General features: G+C 39.7%; 1 protein-coding gene across 1 annotated transcript in view; it reads left to right on the top strand.

Moving 5' to 3' along the window:
• Positions 1 to 734: 734 nt before the first annotated feature.
• SH3BGRL2 (SH3 domain binding glutamate rich protein like 2) overlaps positions 735 to 27,721 on the top strand; it is a gene marked incomplete at both ends in the record, with an annotated part of 67,430 nt that continues 40,443 nt past the window's right edge. Inside the window, one exon of the mRNA XM_084258622.1 lies at positions 735 to 779. Coding sequence (XP_084114748.1) covers positions 735 to 779 — 45 coding nt within the window. The remainder of the gene's footprint in view (positions 780 to 27,721) is intronic.

The raw sequence follows: 27,721 nt of genomic DNA, 5'->3' as shown, positions 1-27,721 counted from the left end.
AAGAAAATATCGGTTGTGCTCTCATCTGGGTTTCTAATTTTCAGCGTCCACAGAAAAAGAAATCATCTCATTTACCGAAAAGAATCACCTTTCACTAGTCTCCAGAGTCTCTGGGAAAAGAGAGCCGCACCGACCCCACCGCCCCCGCCCCCGGAACCGGCCCACCCACCTCGCCCGCCGCGGGTAGCTGCGCCAGCCCAGCGCGCGGGCGGCCCTGAGGCGAAGGGTCTCCAAGGCTCGACCGAGTACACTGGTGTTTCAGGGTGGGGAACCTCCAAACTCAAAAATCACAACACAAACTCACACTTGGCCTTTGAACCTAGCCCTCGTGCCCACTTTTCTTATCCCCGACGCCTCCACCCTCGCTAGCCAGGGTCCTTGCCCCCTCCGCGTCACCGCTCACCTGCGCGCGTACCCTGACGCGCAGTAAAAAGGGGACCGGGAAGAGCTCAGTCCACAAGCCACACCAGGGCGAGGCGGAAACTACAACTCCCATCACGCCCCGCGGCGGCTCCCTCCTCCTCCTCCCCCTCCTCCCCCACGGCTGGCGGCGGGCAGACGCTGGGCTTTCATCTGCGGACGCGGCGGGAGGGAGGCAGATCCCCGCGATCTTGCCCGACGGGAGCGTTTTGGCTTGGCGGCTGCGGCGGCTTCTGTAAACTGACTTCTGCCACAGCATCCGGAGCCTGCCCGGAGCCGGCGGGACAGACGGTCTGTCCCGTCTTGGTGAGAGGATGGTCGTGCGCGTGTTCGTCGCCTCCTCCTCGGGTTTCGTGGCGGTGAGCACTGCGGGGTCCGGCAGTCGACCGGGCTCGGCTCTGCGGGGGGTGGGGGACGCGGTCCGGCGGGGGGCTCGGGTCGCTGGTTCCTGCGGGTTCCGGCGCGCGGCGCGTCCCACCGCGGGAGTCCGCGCGGGGCAGGTGATGTAGCACAGTTGGACAACAATGAAAGGGTTGGAGAGCTAAGGTGGGCGGGAGACTCCGGGACTCACCTCCGTGCCCATCCTGTGCGCCCTGGGAAGGAGACAGCTGGCGGGGAAAATGGAGTCTGGGATAAGCCCCCAACTCCATTTGTGTGCCTCGGTAATTTGGGGGAAAGGGGTGTCGGAGAGCTTTGGGGTTCCCTCTTCCCTTAGTGTCAGTTCATTCCGTTTTGGGACATTCAGCCTGGTTGTGTTTCGTACCGGAGTTTTCTTGATTGTTTGATTTGCTAGACTAAGTCTTGATTGAAACAAGTTTAGGTAGTCATTTCTCTCCACATGCCCTTCCCCACCACTAAGTACATTTCTTTAGTTATATATCGGAGCCAAGAGAACAACAAACCAGGTTTGTTCTGTCCTGCCAGGGATTTTTATTTGTTTAATTGTCACTTTTTTTTGCTTAAGGTGCTATCAATATTTTTATATCTTTAGGTAAATCTGTGTGTTTGGGTTCTTTTCCCCTGTAATGTTGTGGTCAATTTCGTCATATATACATACACATATATACATATATCTCTTTATATAGATAGATAGATGTAATTATTTTAAGTTGTTTTATTTAGTCCATGTTCATGATTTTTGTAGGAAGAATTTTTCTTAGGAAGAAGAGAAGTTAAATAGCTAGAGTTATTAGAGTTTAAGGAAACACGTGGTACTGTACTTAAGTCATGTAGCAACATGTTTTACATTATTAATATTTACTTTCCTTAGCTAAGAGTTAAATTATCGATTTAAGAGGCTCTTTGGTGAAGTATATAATCAAATACATCGAATAGTGCCATTAGGATCCCCACCAACTAACTCAACCAGGCTATCCCAAATTTTATTTCTGAAGCAGGTGGGATACAGGATGGAATAAAATATTGTTTGCAAATCCTTATTAACCATTAAGATCATTTATTTAAAAGGAAATCAACACTAGTGCAAAAAAAGACCCCCTTTTGCATTAGGAACAATAGATGAGGAAACTCCAACTTATCTGTATATGCAGGCATGCACTTGTCCCCAGAGTGCTGAGTTTTTGCCATTTCTAGTTATTTGTGGTTGCTTAGTCATACCTGCCTTTTAAAGATTTCTCCACTGAAACTGTATTTCACATGTTTGGAGACCCATCTTTTCATGGATAGCATCCTAAGAATGCTACAAAGCTTTTGGTTTCACCACCAACTTGCTTCCTTCAGTAATTGTTCCAATAGCATTTTCTTGATTGTAGAGGGATGCTTTCAAGATTAAGAAGCCTAAGCTATGTTGATCTAGTCAAAGTGAAAACTTGAAGTCAGTACATGATTTGCCCTGGCAGTAGGTAGTATCTCAAGATAGTTCTGGAACCTTGCATCTCTGGTACCTTAATTCCATTGACAGGTATTTATTGCCTGTCTGATATGTGCCTTTTTAATTTTTAAATTTAATGGTATATGTTCAGCACATGAAGCTAGACCAAGAACCCCAGTTTTCATGTGAGCTCTGACCAAGAGCTGATGTAAACTTGGATAAGGTCCTTGCCTGAGTTTCTCTTCTGGAGTGTGAAGGATTGTGATGAATAACTCAGAATTGAATTCTAGCTTTAAAATGTTTTGACTTTATCAGTTTGATAAATGTGGATATGTTCTCCTAACAGTTTCTTTTACTTTAACGTGTGTGTGTGTGTGTGTTTTTTCCTTTGTGTTTTATTGTGATCGCGGGTGTCCGCCGTGCTCTCACTGGTAGTGTGTGTTCTGACATGGTTTGAGTGAGCTGGAAAACATACTGTTATTACCTGATGGACAACCCATAAACACTAATTATCTATGTTAATAGTCTGTTATTTAAGACCTGATTTTTAGGCAATACTCATGGAGTCTCTCTAATTGTAATATTATCTCCTATGTTAGTACACAGTTTTCCTGTAAATGTAGTATACTAAATAGGTGATGCTAAATTTATACTTATTTGCAAGAATAATGATTTCTAAGAGATAATGAAATTGTGTAGGTCAACTATAGGTATGAGGAGACTAATGGGGAATGTAGCATTAAGTTGTATTACTGATGACAGAGTCATAATGCTTTCCCTTCAGCGGTTTGCATTGACCATTGACGCTGATCTGTGGTGACCAGCAAGAAATGGGAGAAAAATAATTTCATTCCCAAGTCAGTTTGGTTTTAGCTGGAATTGATAAATCCCAAGCAAGGAATGTGACTAGAATTAGACTTAGCTAAGTAAGTCCTAGGGAATTCCAAAATGATCTTCTGCTCAGATCAACAATAAAGTTAACAATCTAAAAGACATCCTCATATCTTGTTTTGATTTCCCCAGACTCTTCAGCTTCAAAACATGCCAGTGATAGTTGTAATAATTAATACCAAGGGTCATTTGCCCTTTTATCCTTCCCAGATCCAGGTAAACTTTTCTTTTACTAGGGAATTAGAACAATGCCATATTATTATGCTATGGATACCTGAAAATCAGATTTCTTATGCAGCTGATAATGTTGCTGTCAGTCATATTGTAGTGAAGGACATTTTATTTCAATTTGAAGAAATATAGTGTATTCATAGAAGTATCTTTTAAAGATTTAATTTATTCTGGGTTGTATACCTTAAAAGGTTTTAGTCATTTTATCTAGGAATAAATATATTAATATGACTTTTAATATTAATATATTAATGTCTTTACATTTAAAGACATGGAAATCTGTCAGTTCATTAATTCATTCATTATTTTGTTCATTCAACAAGTATTTTCTAAATATCTGCTGCTTGCCCACCTCTTCTCTTGGTCCTATAGGTGGAGAACTGAAGGAGAACAGAGGGTGTGGTCTTTCTCTTCTGGGAATTCAGGGACCAGGTGAGGAGATAAGATAGGAAAGGTAAAACCAGTGATATAAAGTACAGTTCAAGGACACATGCCTCTTTCAGGAACATTCTTACCAGAGATAGAAATAATATAGGTGGCAGAGGGATGCATTGCAGGATGTCAGATAAGGAGGAAATGTGCCAGAAATCATAAATTATGCATGTGGGAGCCTTAGGCAGATGGCAGGGAGAGGGATTGGGTTAGATTTGGGGCCTGGGAGAGAGTGCATGAGCCTTCCTAGGCTGGAAAGGGGAGCTTTAGGTGGGAGGGAGCAGTCAGCAGAGGCCCCTAAGGTCCTTTTTTTGAGGATTGGGTAGACTCTGAGTCCTTGAAAGAAACCAAAAATAATTTGCTCCACAGTGCTCAGTTAACTCAGCCTTGTCTTCAGTATTTTATTTGCAGCTTGTATATTTTCTGCAGGCTTTCATCCCCTCCTTTTGTGCTACCTTCGAGGAAGGGACCTATGGTATGTGATCTCAGAAAAACCTTTACCCCTCCCCCCCATTGCTTTAAATAAAAGTTCTCAAAAAGGATATAAAATCTTCAGTTCTTGGCTATAAAGTTCCTGGGCTTAGTTTTTAGAGCTAGAAGAAAACCTAAGAGATTTTTATAGTGAAATCCAATTACCTAATTTCACAGAGGAGGAAATTTCAGTATAGAGAGTAAAGTGTCTTGCTCTGAGGTCATTTGTGTCAGTGCTGAGCTTGAAGGTAAAATGGAAGTTGAATTTAACAACTTGAATTTATTCATTTCTTGTTCATGCAGCCATGTGCTCATGCATGCATTGATTGATCCATGTATTCACCAGTCATTGAAACCTACTAAGCACCAGGCTCTCTTAAAGCAACCCCAGGTGTTGTTTTGAGTGTGAGTGTGCCTGATGGTCAGGGAATGGGCATAGATCTGGCTTCATGGCACAAATTAGTGCTGATGCTGGCTTGGGGGATGTTTCCTTAGCCAGCTGGGCAGTATATCCAGGGCTGTTGGAGAAGCAGGGAGATTGGAAGTGAAGTTGGAAAGCAAGGTGCTTTGCCTAGAGCTGCAGCTATGTTTTCAGGTGAGCGTGGGAATGGAGGGAGGGCAACACAGAAGCCCCTCTCAGACTTGTCTGGCTCTTTGCAAGTGTTCTTGCAAAGTCCTGCTACTTTGCTTGACTTACAGCTATTTTAAACATGCAGTGAGCAGTTAAGCAGTTGCATTTCCACAAACGTATTTAGTGAAGCTTCACTATATAAGGAATCCTCTAAAAGGATTCCCAGGACTGTTAATGTTAAGATGTGACCATGTAGAACAAACTAGGTGTTAATTTCTAAGTGAGCTGGTAGGGATAAACTTGGATTCCTTAGGAACTTTGATTCATTGAATCATGAGAGTCGCATAGCAAGGTAGTTCTTTATTCCCCTTTCGCAAATGGAGAGATGGCTGTTAATGACCTCACTGAGATCTTATGCAGTAGATAGTGGGACCCTCAAACTCTGGCATGCTAGTAGCTCCAAAATTTCTAGGGCAGAAGTTTACACTGTGGGCACGGTTGCTCCCTGGGGGAATGAGAGTACCAGGGATGCCTAGCAGTCTGCAGTTTAGGACAAGCCTGCATAAGAACTGTGTCTTCCAAAATGCCAGTGGAACTGCTAAAAAACAGTGCTGAAGGGCATTGTTAAGGCAGGGTGTGGGGTGAGGTTAAGGAAGAGGGGGGAACAAAGAAATGATCATGAGTAGCAGGAATGGTTTGGAATGCAAAGACAGGAATTTAGTTTTAAGGGAAGGCTGAACTGGGAAGGCATGTTTATTAGAAAGCAGCCCTTATCTCAAGATTTCACAATTAATAAGTACCAAAAGCTAGGGATACTTAAACCACAGAAATTGCCTCAAGGTTCTAGAAACTAGAAGTCTGGATAAGGTGTTGCATAGTTGCTTCCTTTTGAGGGTTGCGAGGGAGACTTTTCCATGCCTCTCTCCTAGCCTCTAGTGCCTGCCTGGCAGTCTTTGGCATTCCTTTGGTATATCGATGTATCACCCTGATATCTGCCTTCCTGTTCACATGGGCTTTCTTTGTGTGCATGTCTGTCTCTGTGCACAAATTTCCCCATCTTGTAAGGACACTGTAATATTGAATTAGAGTCTGGTCTAATACCTCATCTTAATTTGATCATCTGCAAAGATACTATTTCTACAGAAAGTCATTTTCACAGGTAATGGGGATTAGGACTTCGGTATCTTTTGGGGGAACACAATTCAACCCCAGTATGCAAATGAAGCTTGAAATAGAAAGACTGATGGAATTTCCTCCCTTAAATTGGAAAGACTATAGGCAGATTTCTTGAATCAAGTCAGCAGCTGGATATGGAATATATGGACTTGTAGACAATATATAAGGTCTGCTGCAAGAAAGAGGGGTCTGTGTCAATATCCCAAGTGAAGACCTCATCTCCATTTTTCTAGTTAATTTTAACATTTACCAAATTTGATGTTTTTCTATACTGCAATAATATGTTAAACTTATAATCACAGGCATGGACTCCTTTATGAAATTAAGGACTTTTTAAGCCATGTGTTAGGATGCTTTTAATAAACATCTCGGTCTATTTGAGTAAATAAAATTTTGACAAATATTTATAATATGAAGTATATGGTGGTTTCCACATTGTAGGGATGTAAGACTGCTGGACTCTTGATTTTTGTTTTTCAGGCTTTTTTTTTTCCCCCAAAAACAAAAAAGAAAAATAGCTAGTGTGGGGGAAAAAAAAAAACAAAACAAAAACCCAGCAGCTCAGTGGAAAGCAGTGTGAGACACTAACTATAAAAATATTTTTCCTTAGATTTTTAAAAAAATTTATATATTTATTTATGCATAGAAGAACTGGGGTATAGGCCAGAGGTGTGGGAGTACGCGAGGATTCACCAGACAGTGGGGAGCAGTGCAGGCATATCTACTGAAATACACTGCAGAGACAGGAGAGGTCTGCTGCGTTGTGTGGGTTACCCCCAGGTAGGCCCTTTAGATTTTTTTTTTAAGATTTATTTATTTATGCATACAAGAGCTGGGGTACAAGCCAGAGGTATGCGGGGTGGGCAGTGAGAAGATTCACCAGAGACAGAGTGGGGAACAGAACAGGCAGATCAACCGAAGTACAGCAGGTGAGGAGAGCAGCAGGTGAGACAGGAGAGGTCTGCTGCACCATCTGGGTAGTTCCCTGGCTGGCTGGGGATCAAACTTGTGCTGCAGAGGCAGAGTACAGTCTCATAGGTTGCGTCTTAACCCCTTGCGCCACCAGGGAGGCCCCCTTCTTTAGATTTTTTAATGTTTAATTTATAAAATTTTCTGAAAATAATTTTTTAAGTACAGTTAAAACTGGTGACAGAAGTCTAGATTCTTAGTGAATGTTTTGCTTTTTAAAAATTGGCATGCTTTACTGATCATTATATATGAATGTTTGAAATACTTTATTTTGAAATGCAGATTTTAAAAATGGGATCAATGAATTGTTAATTCAGCTGCTAAAGATCAATTTTTAAAATAGTTATCCTCCCAACTCTAAAATTTCTAAAATCAGCAGGTGACTCTTTTAGGTTTCAGCCTTTTTTTTTTTTCCTTTTTAGCAGGAGCTACTTTAATGGTTATCACTACAGTTAGAAACTTGGGTTCTTCTGATTAAAATTACATTCCTGCATTCATTATTTTTCTGTGACTAACTTTATATATTATACTATTTATCCATTTTTGTGTAAAAGGATCTTAGTTTTCCAAATTAGAAATTTAATGAAAATGTATTTTTTTCTCTGAAATGGCAAATGCTACCATTTCGGGGACATTTCCCCATTCTAGATAATGTACAAATGAGTGTCTTGTGTCCTCTTTCTAATTGTAGCTTTACAAACATGTGTTGACCTTTTCTGCTGAGTGATTTTTTTAGATCAATAATGATCAGTGTGTACCTTGCCCTAGTTTTGGGGGATTGTTTGGGGTGACTGGGAGAAGTGGGCATCTAGTTAAAGGCAGTGCACGTCCCTCCTGTCCCCTTCTCTTAATAGGCTTATTTATCTGAGCTTATTTGCCAGTGTTGGCTGTATGCAGGTAACTTAAATTTAGTGTTGTTACTTCTTTCATGTTCAGTTGGGTTTTTCCGAATTTGTCAACCTAGGAAAAGCACGTAATTTTGAATATTTCCTTTAGACTCTGAAAGCTGAACTCAGACACAGGCTGATGACTTCTTCTTTCCTTCCAGGTACTTTTAGTCTGGTGCAACTCCTGGCTCTGGAACAATTTGGTTGGTCCCCTGGATCTGGTTCCTTTTGTTATCACCATTGACAGCTTATTTATTCCTGAGGAGGCCTGACCCTTGGAAGTGGAAGGGCAGGGTGGGATGTACACCAGGGTGTGTCTGCTTTGTTGTGGGCTTTCTGCCAACATCGCTTCTGAGTGCCTCCGAAGCCGGAAATGGGATGTTGACTATGACTGAGGGCAAAAGGTTCTAAGTACTTGAGGATGTATTTTCCATTTCCTCCTGGTGATGGCCCAGATCTGGAAATGGATTTTTATCATGTTGAATCTAGTGGCTTTGGGAGTGGAGGGCTGAGAATGAGAGTCAATTAGGGGTCTCGTTTGACAGGTCAGTTCAGTGGTATTTGGTAAATGCAAATGTAAGCCAGCCGCTAGTACTGCATACCAATCCAATATTAAAAAAAACAAAACAAAACCCCAAAGCAACATAGCCAACATATCTTTTGATTTAGTTTGTTTTCCTTCTGTGGGTTGCACAAGGAGTGGGAGTATGATCTTCTTCATTCATTACATTCCTATGTGGATTGAAGTTTGCTGGTTCTCTCCTCTAGTAATATTTAGTAAATAATTTACTAATTATTTAGCATAGTTTCTTTGAATGGGCATTAGTCATTTCTGTGAGCCTGGGTCCCCCAGTTCATAGGAGTTTGGGGTTGTACTGCCCTTTATGATAAACTACTTGCTAGCTAAAGTAGGTATTTGGGTTGAAAATTTGCTTATTTATTTAATTCTGGAGTCAGCTTATATTTAAACAATGTATCTACCTCTTTTCAGTTATGGATGACCTCTCATGGAGGGGGAGGGTAGAGGAGGCAGCATAGCCCCATGTTTAAGGCAGGGGCTAAGGTCAAATCCCACTTCTACCATTGATAAGAGATGTGGCCTTAGGTAAGTAAAAGTGGGATAGTAATGGTACCTTTTATATGAGGTTGCTGTGAGCATTGAATAAATGATATAATTTACATAAGGCATTTAACAGAGTTTCAGGTACTTAATAAAGTACTCAGTGCACTTTATCTGCTATTTTTATTGTATTATCTATAGTAGCAGTACAATAGTAGCAAAAAAAATAACAAAAATTATAACCTTGGTGTATGTAAGATCTTTAATTATCCAAAAAAATATATAGTACTTACTAAGCTGAGCATGCATGCTGGTATAATTTTAGAATTTTTAGTAAGTTTAATTATGAGTAGTTTCCTACTGAAATTTGAATTAATAAGAACATTACAATTTGAGGTCATTCTCCAAACCACTTAATTGAAGTTCTTCTCTGATTCGGACATTTTATGGGTGCGGAACATGCTGTACGTGATTCACTAAACTGTATTTATTCACTACCTGCAAAGTGCTCACTACTGTGCATATGGTCACCATTCTTTGCTGTGTATAATACTTGATTTTAAAGTCCTGGTTTGATTTAAGGCTTTCCAAACATGGCAAGTAGATTTCATCTCAAATGACAGCTTTGACTGATAGATTGTGACTGCCTGGAGAGAGAGAGGGATGAGGGTTTTGAGTCTTGTCTGAGATCAACTGGAAAGTAGTGTGATTGATTATTGATGTCTGCTCAGGCACCAGAGGAGAGATGGCACAGATTTGTGCCATCTGTTTGCAGATCTCTTTGTAGACTTTGTTTAGTTAGACTCCATCTTTCAAATTTGTGTAACTGAATGTAGTATATTTTCAGTCTGTGAGTAATAGGAAAGAGGAATATGAAACACCAAGTTGAATTGATAATATCCTCTGAAACCATCTCACCTCACATTTAGGGTGGGGGAAGGTTGGGTAAGAGCCAGGATTTCTGTGCTTAGTGAAGATATGTGGTACTTCTCAGAAAAGATAGTGATTAGCCTTGCCATGAAACTGAACACTGAATCTTGATGCTTGTGGAAACATAGACATACTTCCAAATTTGGGAGATGGGCTAATGGATGGTAGAAAAAATTTAAGGGAGATTTATGGAAAAGATGGTAAAAATAGGAGAGAGAGAGGGGAAAGACATTGGAATAGGTGGCCTCTGGTATTTGCTTATCTGCTGTGCTGAGCTGTGGAGCTTTGTAGGATCAGGTAAATAGTATTTACTGTGCCCAATGGTATGATAGGATTTTCCCTGCAGGCCATTTGATCCTTACAGAAACCTTACAAATTATGGCTTATTGTATCCATTCTAACCTCTGTCTTCTGATTTTGTGTACTTTTTTTATTACTCCACATTGCCCACTAGAAGAGCCCCCTGATCAGAAACCAGTGAGAACCTGGGTTGTGCTGACCCAGAATGCAGGCTTGGCTAACTGTGTGTGAGCCCAAGCTAGAGAGAGGGGCTAGAGGAAGATGCCTAAAGAGTAGTTCCAGGTGTTTCCCGTCAGCTGCTGAGCAGGTAATTGTAGACAGTGTCCCCAGGGCATGTGAAAGCAATGGTTTTGCTTCTGTAGAGATTGATAAAAGCTGTAAGTGTGGGCTGAAATGGAAAACTAATTTCACAATGATAATAATAGTAAACAATAATAACAAATATTTTATCCATCATGTGCCAAAAGTACTAAGGAACTTTGTTTTTATTTCTATTCCTTACTCAGCATGACAGTCATGCATTTTCTATATCTTCTTTCCCCAGCCTCTTCTCATAGAATAGGAAATCGAAGCTCAGAAGCTCTGAATAACTTGCCTTGTCATGACCATGAAGGTACACAAACCCAGATCAGTGACATCCTTTTTCCTAATAATGGCAAAGAATCAAAGGTTAAAGAGAAGTTAGAATAGGCAGTGCTCCAAAGGGACTTTTGAGTATTTGGTTGCATGCCCTGAAGCCAAATGTATAATTTGCTTTCAAATGTGATTGTCTTGTTTTGTTTGATAAAATTAAGTTGAACTGGAGGGAGCACGATGGGATCGAAGGTGATATAGAAGAAGGAAAGTTGGGGGTGACTAGAACACAGAACTTGGCTGAGGACACAGATATTTAGTCTCTTGGGATCTTTTGGGCAACAGGAGAAATGGTAATGGTGAAAGTGTGTGACCTTATTCTGTCTTAAGTCCTGGGTTTCTGGCAGACATCTTCTCCATGTGCTGATCACGCTCTGTTTTCTTTTGAGTAGAAAGAATTTGTTAGCCTATTGCAGCCCACTGTGGGTGTCCAATACAAGAGTGAAGAAGAAAGTGGGAGGCCAGAGTGATGGCTGTTGTGGTTGGTGGGTGATGAGGTTGGCTTGCCAGAGTGCAGGCAGCCACAAGTATAAGGGGAAAGATGCTGTCAGTAGGAACAGGGGGATAAGAGGACCCTAGGATTGGGCCTGTGAACCCTCCATTCAGACATCTCATCCAGTTTAATTAATCCTTGACCTTGTGTCTTGTTTATTGCCAGCCATCTCTTTTTCAAAGATCAGATTCTGTACATGTAATTTGCTGAAAAAGTCTGATAATGTTGCTGTATAGAATAAATTTTATGATACAAGCAAGGTGACGTGAAAAGGATGTGAACTTGAGGAGAAGCAAGACCTGACATTTAAATTATGGTGCTGGAACCCTGACCTGCTGGCTTAGCAAGTCTTTTAACTTCTGGATCTCAGTATCAAAGATGTTGCAGCTTAATGAAATATCGGCTGTTAATAATAATATGAATTTAATTTGAATTTATGTCTTCAATAATTATCTGGTCTTTGGTGAAATTCCAACTTTAAATGAACAATAAAGACTTAATTAAGGGGAAGAAAAATTCTTATAATCAGGCAAAAAGGTCCTGAGTTAGGCAGACAAAGCCATAGGAAGACCCAAAACTGACATTGTTTTTAGGGTTAGTATAGGCAAGAGGTCACAATCTGGCTGCAAAAACTGAAACCCCTCCTTTTTTGCCTTAGTGTAAAATATTTTGAGCAGACATTTTAAATACTGGGAGATAGCTTCCTCACACATACACATTATCTGAATTTCCTAGTCTTTTTAAGACTTCTGAAGATCTCTTTCTTGATCCCAGTACCTTGCTCCATCCTCCTGGCATGGATCCATTGAAGCTGTTTAAGCAGTGACACTTTCACTGGAGCATATACCCTTGGGGTCACGACAGCTCCCCACCATTTCCAACTCTGAGCCATTTGTTATTGAACTTGTAGTATTCTTGGTCTTATAATGGAAAGTTTTTGTTGGCATCTGTCAACCTTGGAAAACTACATGATTCTATTGAAAAGGTTACATATATTTCATGGATAATGGGAGTCAGTGTGAAAGTTGTTTGTGGAGGAAAGGAAATAATAATTCTAAATGGTTATGAGGTGTTTGTTGGCTTCATTCCTTTATGTTAACTGACTGATGCCTGTGGGCATTTGAGTATTCAACTCTTTGTGGAAGCTAATTATTATAAGGGGTAAGAAGTGTCTCTGGGTGCCAGGAGCTAGCCTCCCAGTCACTCTCAACTCTCAGAATTGCTGCTTTGAGGTCATTATATTCTAGGAGTGAATGTCCATGAAAAGCTTAAAAATGAAGTTGTCTAACACCAGTATCACTGTTGACATTTTGCATGGCATAATTCTTTGTTGTGAGGGTTTCCCTGTGCATTGTAGACATAGAGAAACATGCCTGGTCCTTTATCCCCAGTGGTGACAACCAAAAATGTCACCTGGGGGGTGGGCAAAATCACCCCTTGTTGAGAACCCCTATTTTAAACAATACTATGAGAAAAGAAATGTTCACATGAGAAGACTCATATTGCTTTAAAATTGGGAGTGACTGAGATTATTTAATTTTTTTCCTTTTCTGATGAGATGTGAGCTGTTAAGTAACCAGCTCAAGTCTCTACTGCTTGTCCTGAATACTCCTAGAGCCAAGTACTGTGGACCTAGACCTAGGATTCAAAGTCTCCTATGCCTAGGAGACTTGAAGTCTGGTTCTGTTGATGCATTTAGTCAATGTTGTATCTTTGGACAAGAAATTTAGCTTCTTTGTGATTCAGGCTTCACAGGTGCTTTTACCATTGTTTTCTAATTGAGCTAATTTACATATCATAAAACATGCTCCTTTCAACTGTACGTGTCAGTGGTTTTCAGTGTAATCATTATGTAGTGCAAGCATCACTGCTGTCTACTTCTGGAAACTTGCATCGCCCCAGAAGGAGCCCACATGTCTATTAGTATTCATTCTCCATTCCCTCTTCCCTCTGGCCCACTGATCTATGTTCTTCCTCTGTAGATTGGCCTAATCTGGACATTTTATGTAAATGGAATCATGCAGCCTGTGACCTTTTGTCTCTGGCTTTGTTCATTTGGCACGTTTTCAAAGTCCATCATGTTGTAGAATGATTTCTGCACTTTGTTGTTTTTTTTAATGACTAAAAAATATTCCGTTGTATGAATATACCACATTTTGTTTATTCATTCATCACTTGGTAGATGTTTGGATTGTTTCTACTCTTTGGCTATTATGAATAATGCTGCAGTGAACATTGTATACAAGCTTTTGTGTAAGCATATGTTTTTAGTTCACTTGGGTATATACCCAGGAGAGTAGAATTGGTGATTTCACATGATAACTCTGTGTTAACTTTGTGAGGAGCTTTCAAACTGTTTTCCAAAGTTGCTCTTCCATTTTACATTTCTAAAAGCAATATATGAGGGCTCCAATTCTCTATATCTTCACCAACACTTGTTACTCATCTGTCTTTTCGATGATAGCCATTTCAGTGCTGTGTCAGTGTGGTTTTGATGTATATCTCCCTCGTGACTGATAATGTTAATGTTGTTTTTTAAGAACTGGTTTAGATCTTCTGAAAGATCTGGTTCTGAGTTTTTCATTTTTTCATCTGTTCCACACACAAACCAATATGACAGAATTGAATCTTTGGGGCATGTATTGTTGTGAAGTTAATCATTTCCTATGTATTTAAGAGTACCTTCTATTAACCAGCGTTCAGCCCATTTCAGAGTGCAGAATAAGTATATGGCATAGTCCTTTTCCCCCAAATAGCTCATAATCTGATTGAGGAGACAAGATGAATATAGAGAGTGGAGCATAGCACAGTTGTAGGGAGTAATGCTATTAATAAAACTACCCATCCTGCAGATAAGTCACTGGGCAGGTATATTTATTTGGATAAGGGCAAAAGAAATTATATTCAGAGCTGGACAGAAAAATAGCAACTCTTGAGTTGGGAAAGTAATTTTTTTTTTTTTTAAGGATTGTAGAAAATGTTACTTAAATAAAAGGTACCAGTAAAAAATTAAGATTTTCTTTTTCAAAATATTATGTATGAACTTGTGAACTGGAACAGATGTCATTCTCCCTGTTCTTTTTTTTATCAAAGAAATAAACTTGATTTGTATACTCATGCTGCCTTTTGTTTTAGACTAAAAGACTCCTTTTTCATTGGTATATACTTCCTGTGGTGTGAGAGCAAGACAAATGGGTGCTCTATAGTTAGTTCCCTAGTGATATTTTAATAATGAGCTTGGTTCTAGGAGATAATTAACAGGGATGCGATGATTAATAATTCAGCTTTTTAATTCCTTTTCCATTAAAGAAAAAAAAAAGACATCATCCTTTTAACAAAAGTAATTCTGTAGTTAGGTTCAGAAAGCCTAAAAAAATCTCGCTGGCCACTTAGAGCTTAGAGTTTCACGACCTCAATTTTTTTGCCTGGCATTTTAAACTTGATCTGGTTCTGGCATTCCTTTGCAACATTTTCTCTTACTATTCTTTTGACTCTAATTTAAACACACCAGGCTACCACCCAGCATGTCTGTGCCTTTTCTCCTGCCATTTTCTTTGCCTTGATTGTGTTTTTATTAAGCCCATGCTATTTTTCAATGAGTGTTCCTTGAGATATTTCTCCCACCCTCCTCCCCTTCTAAACCGGGAAAACTGCTTCCAACGCCCTCCTTGGTACAGCCCATGGAACTGCTCTTTTGGGGGTCTCAGCATGTAGTACCCTTGTTTCTAATTATTTTGTACCAAGATGATTGAACTGTATAATGTCAGGGGTGGGTCCCTTTATCTTTTCTTCTGCCCAATGCTTTTTTTTTTTGTAAGATTTATCTATTTATGCATACATGAACTGGGGTACAGGCCAGATATGTGGGGGTGAGAGGATCCACCAGAGACAGAGTTGGGAGCAGAGCAGGCAGATTGAAATACACTGCCGAGGGCAGCAGTGGGCGAAACAAGAGAGGTCCACTGTGCCATGTGGGTCACCTCCTTGGCTGGGGATCGAACTCATGCTGCAGTGGCTGTGGATAGCTTCATAGTCTTATTCCTTTGCCACCAGGGAAGCCCCTGCCCAGTGCTTTCTAGTAGAAAGATTGGCATGTAGTTTTATTTAAATGAATAAAAAGGATATATTGTTTCTATGGTTTCCAGATCAAATATGTAAAGCTAATGGAGATGCCATGACCCTCCAGAGTGTACATAGGCTGGGAGGATCATGGTTTTTTGCTTTTCAAATCAGTGGCATGAAGAATCTGTGTTATTTGTGGTAATTTTATTATACTGTTGCTTCTCTTATCCAGATGTTAGAATTCTAGAGCGCGTGCTAAGCTGGAGACCTGGAATGAAATCAAAAGGCTGCTGAGAGATTATCAGCTATTCTACATTCTCAGGATAGGGGGCTGCCCTCAGGGCCCCACCCAGACAACTGTGAATGAAACTGGGCCACAGGAGTCTTTGGCCCAAGTGAGGGAGTCACAGGAAAAGCTCTTACAAGGGACAGCTGCCTTCAGGAGGCAAAACTGGAGAATTTTAGAAGCTCAGCTTTGAATTCTATTAGGTAAAGTGTAAAACAACAGACTTTTCACATCAGTGGACTCTGAGCACCACATCAAAGTACAACCATGGATCATAATGGTGATTCTTAGTCCAGGACAGATTCAGTTGGGTTTGCCTTATTTTGGTTTGATGTACTGAATAATGCAGGAACTCATGTGGTGCACTTTAAGAAGATTTCTAAACAAAAATAGTTTAAAAATAAAATAATAGCAAATTTGTGTTTAAAGGGATGAGCTTCAGTTATACAGAAAGCTTCAGTCTCCAGCTTCAAGAGAAGGCTACTTGTCTGCTCCTAACTCTATTCCTCACCTCTTTGCCTTCCATTTTCCTCTTTTTCTCCATCTTCTGGTGAAACATCCCCTTACCATCTTAGACACTCTTTATTTTATATTTCTTCTTTTTATATTTCTGATGTGCTTTTGTCTTTGGTGTACACATCACTGGAACTTTGCAGCCCTCCCTATACACCTGCCCATGCAGTGCCCACTTTTGGGCTGCCCTGGCTCTGTAGGTGTTACCCACATTCCTGGGTCACGTGGCTCACTGCTCCAAAAGACAGACTCTGGGCCATGAGATGGTTTCCACAAAGGATAATGGGAGAAAAGCAGTTGGTAGTCTGGAAAAAACATCTCCCCAAGTGCCAAGTGAAGGAAGATTATACAGGTAAGAAAGGAATGTGAGGGAGCGAGGGGTATGAAGAGGGTTTCTTCGTTTTCAGTCTGGGGTCAATCAGCCACAGGTTTATGGATGATCTTCCTGGGTAGTTGCTCACTTCCGCATTGTCAATTTAAAATGAAGAGAGAGCACAATGGATTGTGGTGGAGGACTATGGATGCTTTGGTGATGGATGCCCTACATTAACTACCTCTGAAGGGGGAGATCCTATACTTCCAAAACACAATAATATAAACCAGTGGTACTACAATAAAAAAAAATTTAAACAGAAAAAAAAATTTTCAGTGACTTACAGGTGGTCATCAGGCACTGATGTTATCAGCATTCTAGAAGGAACAAAAATATCTAAGTATTAGGCCACCCATTACCATGACCCTGAGGAATGTGGTGCAGTGTGTTGAACAAAGCTGCTAGGTTAAAGTTTAAGGCAGGGACTGTATCATTGCCGACCACATGAGCGCTCCTCTGTTACTGCCACTTTTCCTGTGGAAATTACTTGTTGACTCGCTCTGTCTCCTTCCTCCCTCCCCTACCCCTCCCATTAGACTATGCACTAATCAAATTAAAGGCTTTATTATATCCCTCCCTCACTCTCCCTCTGCTCTTCCTCTCTCACCCTCCTTTGTTAATTTTCTACCTTCTCTTTCGCATCAAGATGAAATGGAGAATTATGTGGCCAAAGACAGAGACAAATTTTGAGATGGAGACCCCAGAATTTGGAGGCACTGTTCTGGACTGATTTTATCTTGTCTGGAAAGGAAGAATTAGAGTCATCTGTAGGAAGTACCTGTGGGGGGGTTCAGAGATCTGTGAAAGCTCCCAGTGGCAGTCGTGCAGGACCAAAACAGCTGTGTTTCCAGCTGAAGTTAGGTAGTTGAAATTTTTAGAAGAAAAGACACACTAGCATCACTCAGTAGCCCAAGGAGGGAGGAAAAAACTCTTAAGATGGGATCCACAGAATACAGGAAAGAGCATCCAACCTTTCTTAGTGGTGCCCTATTTGTGCCTGCTGTGGAAATGTGAACTAATTACATGATCTCCTATAAAATGTAATTGTGAAAATGATATGTGGTTCCCCCAATTATTTTTCAAATATAAGCAATCAGCTTCTCGATCTTTCAGGATCACTTTTCACACAAATGATTGACTGGGGTTACTATGGGAACACCATATTCCGAAGCACACCATGCTGCAGAGTATGTTTCAGGTCATTGATAAAAGCATGGCCTTTGGCTGAAGTCCTGTAATTCTTGCCTGGGGGAAATACTATCCTCAGCAGAATTTCCTCCTTACTACACAGGATTTTGACTATTACAGCAAGTTTTGCTGGAGCAGCTCTTCTACAGAGTATTCTCTAATTAATAGGAAGAAAGTGTTTGAATAGTTGTATATAATTTTCATAGATAGTCTTATGAAATAGTAGCATGAGAAATTCATATTTTATACTTGGCTGACTTTTCTCTTTAAGAAAGTAAACATAATTTTGACAGGGGATGGAAAAACAATATCAAACCACCCATATCCCTTTTCCATGTTTTTTGGTTAGTGTTTTATTATGGCTTCACATCTCTAAGTAATACAGGGTTTTTTAAATATGCAGACTGAAAGTAGTTTAATACATTTGTTGATGGAGAATTTAGTTAGAGCCACTTACGTTGCATCAGACATGTAGGAAAGAAGACTGAGCATCTCCCCTGAAGCTACCTTCTGGGTCCCCTGTAGGATGAAGAGGTGACTTGCACAGTCTTCACCTTCCAAAGGAATTTGTGGTAAGTTGGGGAAAGAGGCACAGATTCATGCAAATGGGACTGAACAGTGCCAGACTGTGAGTCATTCATTGCTAGGTTGGTGGCGACTACGAGTTTTAATCAGTTTGGTGAAGGAGATGATCTTGTATTGGAGTTCATTAGTTGGCAGAAATCAGGGTTCCCCAGTCTGGGCACTACTGACATTTTGGGCTAGATGATGCTTTGTTGTGGGCAGCTGTGGGTGTTAAGCAGCATCCCTGGCCTCTGCCCATGAAGTGCTAATAATACCCTCCATTAGTGACAATCAAAACTGTTTCAAGACATTGCCAAATTCCTGGGGGAGGCAAAATCTACCCCCTCCCCATGTTGGGAACTCATGGGTAGCTGTAACACTGCAATTGAATTTATAAACTTTTATAGTAAGTCTATAGAGCATTTTTATATTTTTTGACTTAAAATGCTGAAAATTAGGTTAGTATTTTGTTTTTTCCATTTTTCTAGAAATTCATTTTCTAAAACTATCAGGGTGTGACAGATTGGAGCTTTAAAACTACAGCAGCAGCAAGCTGGTCCTTTACTACTGATACTTTGAGAAGTGTAGAGGATGTGACTAAACTGGATTTAGGGTGCAGGGTGGGGCAGAATGATCGCCTGATGGACCGGGTAGTCAGACTGGTTTCTGAGTTCTTGTAAGGCATCTGACCCATCTTAGGCCTGGACTCAATAATTATTTTTAAGATGACTGACTGAATGAATGCCTGGAAAGCCTCCAAGCTGAGCAGAATGGATTTAGGAATGGGAAGGGAAGATCCAGCGACTGTCTTTGAGATGGAAGTGACTTCTAAAAGGGTATATTAATGTAATTTAGCCTCTCTCTCTGGTTTTTGTCTTTCAGTTCATCTGATTATTCCCATTAGAAGTCTTTTGTAATTGTTTGCCCTTAGATTATAATTTTGAAGATGTAATTATCCATTTGAAAATTTAATTTGTATAGATTTGTACGTTTTAGGCCTGTGTGTCAAATTATGTGTGCCCTTTTCTCTTGGGGTTTATAAACACTGGTATGTCTCTGGCACAGAATAGCCTTTGGTTATTTGGTGATGCTTATTATTGTCCCTTAAAGAAATAAGAAAGTACATTTTGATTTATTGGCATTTTCTGTGAGTGGAAAAGGTCTGTACTTTTGACCCTATTTATATAGTAATGTGTCTGCCTCACTACAGAAATCTGAATTCTCTTTAGACCTGTGGATAATGTTGGTATGGAGGCTATTGCTTAGCAGTGGCCTGGGCTGTGCTCATCTTCTCTAGAAGTTTTGGCGAACTTTTTTTAGTTTGCTGAGATTCCACCTGCCTTTGAACACCTTAGGCATACTTTTTTTTTTTTTTTTAATATTCTGTACCTGATAATTTCAGTGTGAAGTGTTTGGATTTTCCCCTTTTAATGTTAGTAACTCAGGATGCCTTGTATGTTTCTTAGAATGCTTAATTTCTAAATATTAACTACTTGTTTGCAAGTATATTGAAACTAATTGCTTAGCATAATATATGAAGCTTAAGGCTTTGTATTTCATTTGGTAATTTATGGGACATGAGCTCTTGGTTTCCCAACTCCTAATTAAGTAATCTGGCAGAATGGCAAGTGGGTGTTGGACTGCTTATTAGGAGATCTGGGTTCCTGTCCTGTCCTTATTTGGAGTAAGTTGCTTAACCACTCTACCTCTCAGTTTTATCATCTTATTAAAGAGTAGGTTGATAGTACATTAAAAAGTGTAGGGGAAATGACTGCAGGATCATGATCTAGACTTAAGGCAGTTTCACCTCCATTGTGCAACATCACTTACTGAGGTAGTGTGGAAGGTTCTTTGAAGTCAGAGAGGCATGCCATAGGTTCTCTGCCCTCCAGAAGTTAAAATGACTTGACTAGACAAGACTCAGTAGATCTCAGACTCAAAATGAATACAGGTTGCATATTCTCTGGAAGTTCAGAGGAAGGAAGTGGTGAATATTCTGGTCTGAAGTGGTACTATGCGAAAGTATTGGGCATTGTCAGAAGAGTAGGACGTAAATGTTGAGAAGGTAAGAGGGCATTCAAGGCAAAGGAAATAAGGACCAGTCACTGTGGTGAGCAAGTAAGTGTAGGAAAGGAAAGGTGGGAGATTAGATAGAGAACTAGGGACCTAAAATGCCAGTTTTACACTCAGCCATACCCCCCACGTCCCTTATCCTTCTCACTCCTGCCCTAGGCAAGCACTCATTTATTATGTGTCTGTAGATTGGTCTGTTTGCTAAACATTTTATATCAATGGAATCATACAAGTTATGGTCCTTTATGAGTAGCTTCTTTCACTTAGAATGTTTTCAAGGTTCATCCATGTTGTCATGTGTATTACTTGGTCAAATAGTACTCCACTGTATGACTATGGGATGCAAACTATTGAGTCCCACACAAAGTCTTACTGAAACTTCAGCTTCACAGTTGACCTCCCTTCTTTGGCCCTCCAAGTGGCCCATATCACCTGCTGGCAGAGAAATCACTGCTGCAGATGAGTGGGAGAGGGACTGGAGGTGAGCTGGAGAAGGGGATTATGGGCTGGGGTGGAGATTTTTACCTTTTTCTCAATACTGATAAGTTACTGAAAGTTTTTAAACAGAGATGTGAAACTATTAGGTTTATGCTTTTAAAAATCGATTTTAGCTTAACTATGAAAGGTGATTTTGGGGAAATCTAGTTAGTAGAATATGCAGAAAGTTTCAGACCAGAGATGTTGGTTGGGCTTGTGGAAGTAAAAATGGAGAAACATTGATGGGTTTAAGAATAAAATTGAAAGCAGAATACCCATGACTTGATGATTAATTGCATCATTAATGAAAGTCAAAGGTGAAATCCAGGTTTCTGGGTTGGGCAGGGGATTGGTACTATCTCTTATCTCTAAGATCTGAATTTTCTGGTAGTCTGATGTATGGGTAAATCATAGCCACTGGTTTTCCATCTGGAATCTACTCTTCCAGCAACCCCAGAGAAAATAGTATTGGATAAAATTTGCCTACATACTCTGTGGAAAATGCTCTTGGGAGATGTAGGGTAAGTGAAAAATTATCAGGCTTTTCCGCCCTCCCACCATTAGCATTAATGATGGATCCTTGCAGTCCTACATGCATGCCTGATGGCGGACCCTTGGAGTAGGGTGTGGGCGTGCATAGGTGGGCACGCTGGGGCTGAGACTGGGCTTATAAGGACAGCATCACGGGTATGCTAGCAGAATGAGAAGAATGAGAACAACAGAGCGAGAGGAGAACCAGCAGAGAAGCAGAGACCACAGGAGAACGCCAGAGCCCAGAGTGAAGATTTGCTGGGGGCCTGGCCCCCCAGTCCCCCTGCCTTTTAAAAACCTCAATAAAAGCCTGAAAAGCCACCGGGGGCTTCAGAACTCTCCTTTACTCATCTGCCCAGATCATAGAGATACTGCTCTGTGCCTTTCTAGCACTACAGAGACTTCCCTCATCTCTCAAAATGTAAGAACCAATATTAGTGTGTATGTAACAAAATAAAGAATATAAATGTTTGAGAAAATAGAAAATAAAGTTGTGACCAAGGTGTTTGACTACAACCATGTGTGAAAAGATCTTTCCAAGATTTGTATAATTTAGAGAGAAGAAATGCAGTGTGTTGATGAGAGAAGAGATTTGAGGTGTGAACTGACTAGGGTGGGGGGTGTGACCCAGTACACCTCAAGATTCCCAGATTTTAAGGGTGAGGTGGAAGATGAGGGCCCTGAAATCTAGGGATTGAAGGCTCTGGAACTGTGTTTTATTTATTTATTATTTTTATCAAATTTATTATTTATCAAATTTATTATTATTATTTATCAAATTTATTATTTTTATCAAATTTATTATTTTTATCATTCCCCAATGGGGAATGTAAAATACTGAAAAGGCAGTGAGTGATACCTGCTTGAGAAGCATACTCTCCTAAAATTCCTGGAGGTGTAGATAGCAGCAGGCTAGAGACTGTAGAAAGGGGGGAAATGGACAATATAGGAGTCGAAGTAAAATTTTCAGGACTTGGCAGCTGAAGGAAAGAGAAACAAAGGAGACAACTTCATGGTTATTAGGAAGCTGGAAAAGGATAAGACTCTTGTAGCCCCTGATGGAGAAACTGTGGAGAGAGAAGGGCAGTGGAAGACACTGACTTCAGTTTTTTAACATGAACAAGTAATTACATAGTATTAAATATTTAAGTGTAGTTTTGAAAAACGGTTACTAAATTTGAGACAACAGATTTTATAGACTCCTTTATCTTTCTTTTTCAACTTTAATTTATTTCTAGTATTGTCCTACTTAGTTGTCTTACAAAGTTATGTCAGGAATTAGAAACAAATATAATTTCAGTAACCTTTGACCCTGGAATGTGAAGGGAGTTGACTATGCTATTGTGAAAAGATGAATTCCCAGTCAGGAAATCTTCATAGGTAACATTTTTGTTAATGGTGGATTAGAGTCAAATTCATCAGAAGAATCATTCTTGCTTGAGGCAAGGCAGTAATGCCTTTCTTTGATCTGTTATGAGATATTTCCTTAAGCTTAAGTAGACCATAAAATCTGAAAACCTGCCTACATTTCAGTTGGGAAATTAAATGAAATGATTGGGTTTAATTACATATTAACTTTTCATCTAAGTCTGTGATTCTAAAAGAGAGACAATTGAGTGGGTCTCAAAATAAAAAGGTGTTTAAATTTATACTGATTACCGGCTTAAAAATACACCAGGAGAGATTTTAAGTCCTAGGGGACAGAGTAGTAGGGACATTTAATTCCTTTTTACGTGGCTGGAATCTCTGGTTTTCCCTTTCTATTTATAATTTTAGTATTCCTTTTCCCAAGTCACTGTATGCAGCAGAGATGCAGAAGTCAAAGGTTACTCTTGTGAACACAGCAATGAATAGCGTCTGCTTCCTGGTTTGGCTAGTCTGGGTGGGGTGGTGGAACTCCTTTTGCTCATGTCAGGTTTTGTGCAAGGGCCTCGACAAGGAGACCCTTTTGTGCCCTCTTCATTGTCAGTCTGCTTTAACCTGCTGCCTGGGCTAGCATGGGAGCATGGGGGTTAGCATGAGTTTGGGTGGAAAATAAACCCTGTCAGAATATGATCTGCTAGTGTGACAGCAGTCTGCTTAGATTTAAAGGGAAATCCATTCTTACTGAAGTGTCCTTTCCCATAGAGTGGGTCCTGTGTCAAGTTCCCTCATTCAGGCACTACCAGTGCTTGTTTATTGACTCCCTTTTACTCACACCTTACTTGGGGGTAAGCTGGAGTGCCTCACATCTGCTAGATCCTAAAAATACCCTTGTGGGATGAACAGTTAAGTGAGTCTGGATGAAAGGAAAAAGAGAAAACAAGTGGCTGTAATGATGTGTAACCCAGGGACTGGCAGAAGAATATTCTTGCTGAAGAACAGAATACGTGATGAGGCTATGGCTTTAGAATAGACATTATAATAAAAGTAATCAACGGAGCTGCATTGTTCCAGCATGCCATGCACCACTCCATGAGCACTATGACATTTAATTTTCTTTGCAACCCTCTGAGCTGAATTATGATCAGCTTTTCACAGATGAGGAAACTGAGATTTAGAAACATTCCTGAGGTAACATAGAACGATCTTTTTCTGACTGTCCAGGTTAGAACATAAATCACAGCTAAGTGGGCCAAATGAGAATTTAGTTTACTGCCCTTGGCATCATTATAACAGTGTTCTAACCATCAGGGAGAATGTCCCAGATGAACCAGGGCCCCTTCAGACCTCGGAGTAAAGTTTATAAAGGCCAGACTTAACCTCCCAATCTACTCTTTATAGTCCCTGTTTCAGGCTGCAAACTGAACACAGGAGGCTCCCTTCCTGTGGTCTAAAACTGTGTGTGAGGGTGGTGGTGGTGGTGGTTTTCATTTTTGTAACAGGTTAAGTTTTGGTTTTGTGTGCTGAGTCATTAACAAAGTGGTGTTTTGTTGATAAGAACAAGAAAGCTAAGAGCTGGTTGATGGGTTGACAAGATTTTTATTGTTTTAGCAGTCAGATTTGAGGTAACTGTGGGACATATAAGCATAAATTTCCAGAAAGGCTTTGGAACTATGGAATTGACCCTTGTGGAAGAGGCCAGTTTTTAAATGCAAATTTTTGCTGTCTCTTCGTAGAGATGATGGTTGAAGTCATAGAAGCTTGTGATGCCTCCTAGGCAAAACTATTAATATGAAGGAAAACAGATTATAAATGATATTGCATGACCTTATGATGTCTCTGTTTTGCCTGATTCAAGTATGTTGTGTGTGTTGATACTCCTATCTTTTCTGCCTCTAGATTTAATATGTCCATTTTTGTTAATCCATAAAAAATATATTAGTACAATATACTTCTGTATTTACAGTGAAACTTGGGTTACTTTTCTATGATTTCCCAGTTATCTATGCTAAAATGCTTCTAGCATTTAAGATTTAAGATATACTTCTGGAAATGTGATGAGATTTTTTTTCCTTTTATTTTTTGCTAGTTTTGCAAGATAGGAATATATAAATTGACTTTTAAAATCTAGTATAAGAAAATGGGCACTGGAAAATCAGAATAATAGAATTTAATATTTTCAAATGTGTGGACCATAAATTTGCCTTCTGGCTTGGAAGTTATTTAGACATAAATATTGCTAGAGGAAATAATATATAATCTTGTGTTTGTATACCCACATTTCTCCTGGTCTTCCCAGTTCTCTTGCGCAATGGTCTGTAAAGATTTTTGATTACATACTCCAATAATAAAAAAATTGTTTGAGCATATATTTTCAATGTAAGTATGTTTTAAATAAGTTATATATACATATATTACTATACTAGCAAAATGTATATGTTAGAAAATGTCCGCAAAATAGCAATGGAAATGATGGGATACAGTTGAGACAGTATTCTTAATACTAATTTTTAATGATTAAATGATTCCTTTTTCTCTCCTCAAATACAATATTTCTCACTGAGTACCTGAGCCAATTACTGATGCTATACTCTGAAGATATGCTTTAAAGTTGAAAAGGTACCTCAGCAAAATACATAGATGCAAATGAAAGATGAGCATCATTATAATTAAAGAATAAGGGGGTTGCAATTGTATGGGGAATATAAAAATAAAATTTAAAAGAAAAAAGATTGAAAAAAAGAATAATGATAATTGTGCTTTGGAGCTTATTAGTCATGCAAAAGTTGTTAATTTTTTTTTTTTTTGTATTTAAAGGACAGCTTTATTAGGGAAGGGATAAAACAGTTAATGACACTTACATAGACATAAGCGGGCAGGAAGAGCTGTCCCAGAAGGGGACAGGTTTGCTAGGAGAGGTCTGCATGGTTGCAGGTGGGCATCCTTGACAGGTCACAGGGAGGCAGGAAGGCTGCTACCCTGCAGAGGGAGAGAGTTGGTGAAAAGAGGCACCTGCATAGTCACAGGTGGGCAGTGGGATTGCTGCCAAAAGTTGTTAAAATTTTTGATGGTGAAAATGTACTGTCTTCCCTGTATCGATCAGTTGAAAGACACTGCATTTTTTTTTTTTCACATTAAGAAAACTCACGGAGGGCCTTCCTGGGGGCACAAGGGTTAAGCACCCCACTATGAAGCAAATGTGCAGCCTCTGCAGCATGAGTTTGATCCCTGGCTGCCAGGGAGCTACCCACATGGTGCAGCAGACCTCTCCTGACTCGCCCACTACTTCCCTCAGCAGTGTATTTCAGTCAGTCTGCCTATTCTGTTCCCCACTCTGTCTCTGATAAATCCTCTCACCCCCTGCACCTCTGGCTACCCCAGTTCTTGTATGCATAAATAAATAAACCTAAAAAAAAAAAAAGAAAGCTTACAGAAATTTTTCATTTGAAAGATTTGAGGAGCTTAGAAATTTGTTTCTGTTTCTATAGTAACAATTTTTATAGACAAAAAGCAATGTTTTCAATAACAAAATAATATCAAACATTTCTTAAACTACATTTTGCAAAACCCTTACATCCTGAAAAGCAAGTTTCTTGACAAAATACATTTCCCTTGAAGGGACAAATCAAGAAGGAAGAGGGTGTGTCTGTATCTGTGAGAGTCATTGTGTTTTGATATGTTTAATTAGCTTACTGCTGATACTGTTGGTCATCATGAAAAAGTCAGCACTTTTAAAACAGTTATCTTTTTTATAAAAGAAAAAACCTCTAGAGTGTGTTTAAATTTCCAATAGTAGGATAATACTCTACATTATACCACAGTAGAGTAAGTACTTAATAGAATTTATGAATGCTATAAGATGATGATTATAGAAACAAAATACTAGTAAAACAATTGAAACATTCCATCCCTAAAATGTGTGTTGTTATGGGAACAATGTAAACTACATTTCTAAATGTTGAGTCCTTGGAAGGTATTATGAAAAATAATTACTTCAGGATAATGAGATTATGAGCTTTTTAAATTGAAAACATTTTAAATTGAAAAGATGACAGCAACATCATAAACATGGAAAAAGAAGCTTAATAGAAGCTGGTTAAGAAAACTGGACCAAAAATTGCTGACTGGTTAAAAAGAAAAAGAGAAGTATTAAATAAAAGTATTTATTAAAACTCAACATTTATTTAATATAAGCGTATTGAGTGCCTCATTGATGACAGGGACTGTGCTAATGATAGACAGAAACACATAATCTTTTCTATCATTAAAATTATATTGCTGTAGTTTACAACCTGTAATGGAACGTCTTTCAAAAATTACTCTGTATTTCATAGTCTATCTTCTAACACTCTGATTCTCTAAAACTCAAGTTGCAATCTCTTTTAAGACAGGCTTTTTAGTTATCTTTGGCCTGGTAACCTGGTATTTGTTTTCTAGTAAGATAAACTGAAACAGAATCCAAAGACATGGTATTTTATGGGCAATCTCATGTTTAATTTAATATCATTAGAATGTTGACAGTAGATGACTTCTTAAGTTTTACTCAGCACTCTTGTCCTACTCCCTAACAATGAAACATCGGTGAGTGTTTTAGTTAGGAATGTGTTGATCTGCAAGTAAGAGAGAACCTGATTAACAGGAGCTTAAATGAATACAACTGTTTGGTCCTTCCTGGTAGGTCTGGAGGCTCACTTGTTTAGGACATGTGTTTCTAAAATTCTTCTGGCCTTTCCCTCATACTTATGGTCTCACCTCCACACCTCTATCCCTCCCACCTGCAATCCAAGCAGGAAGTGGAAAGAAGGTCAGGGACAAAGGACCTACCATCTTAATCTATCTGCATCATCAGGTGTGGAGAGCCCCGCCCAGATCTGGCAGGGGCCAGATCTAAGTCACAGAGTAGCCCCAGCTGCCAGGATGTCAAGACAAATGGGGGCATTCACAGGAGAGGTGATGAATAGTTTTGGGGTAAGTAGTCTAGTATCTACCACAATACT

This window comes from Talpa europaea (genome assembly GCF_964194135.1).
Source record: "Talpa europaea genome assembly, chromosome: 2".
Lineage (NCBI taxonomy): Eukaryota > Metazoa > Chordata > Mammalia > Eulipotyphla > Talpidae > Talpa > Talpa europaea.
The sequence above is the reverse complement of the archived record's forward strand: the minus strand, read 5'-3'. Positions and strand labels throughout refer to the sequence as shown.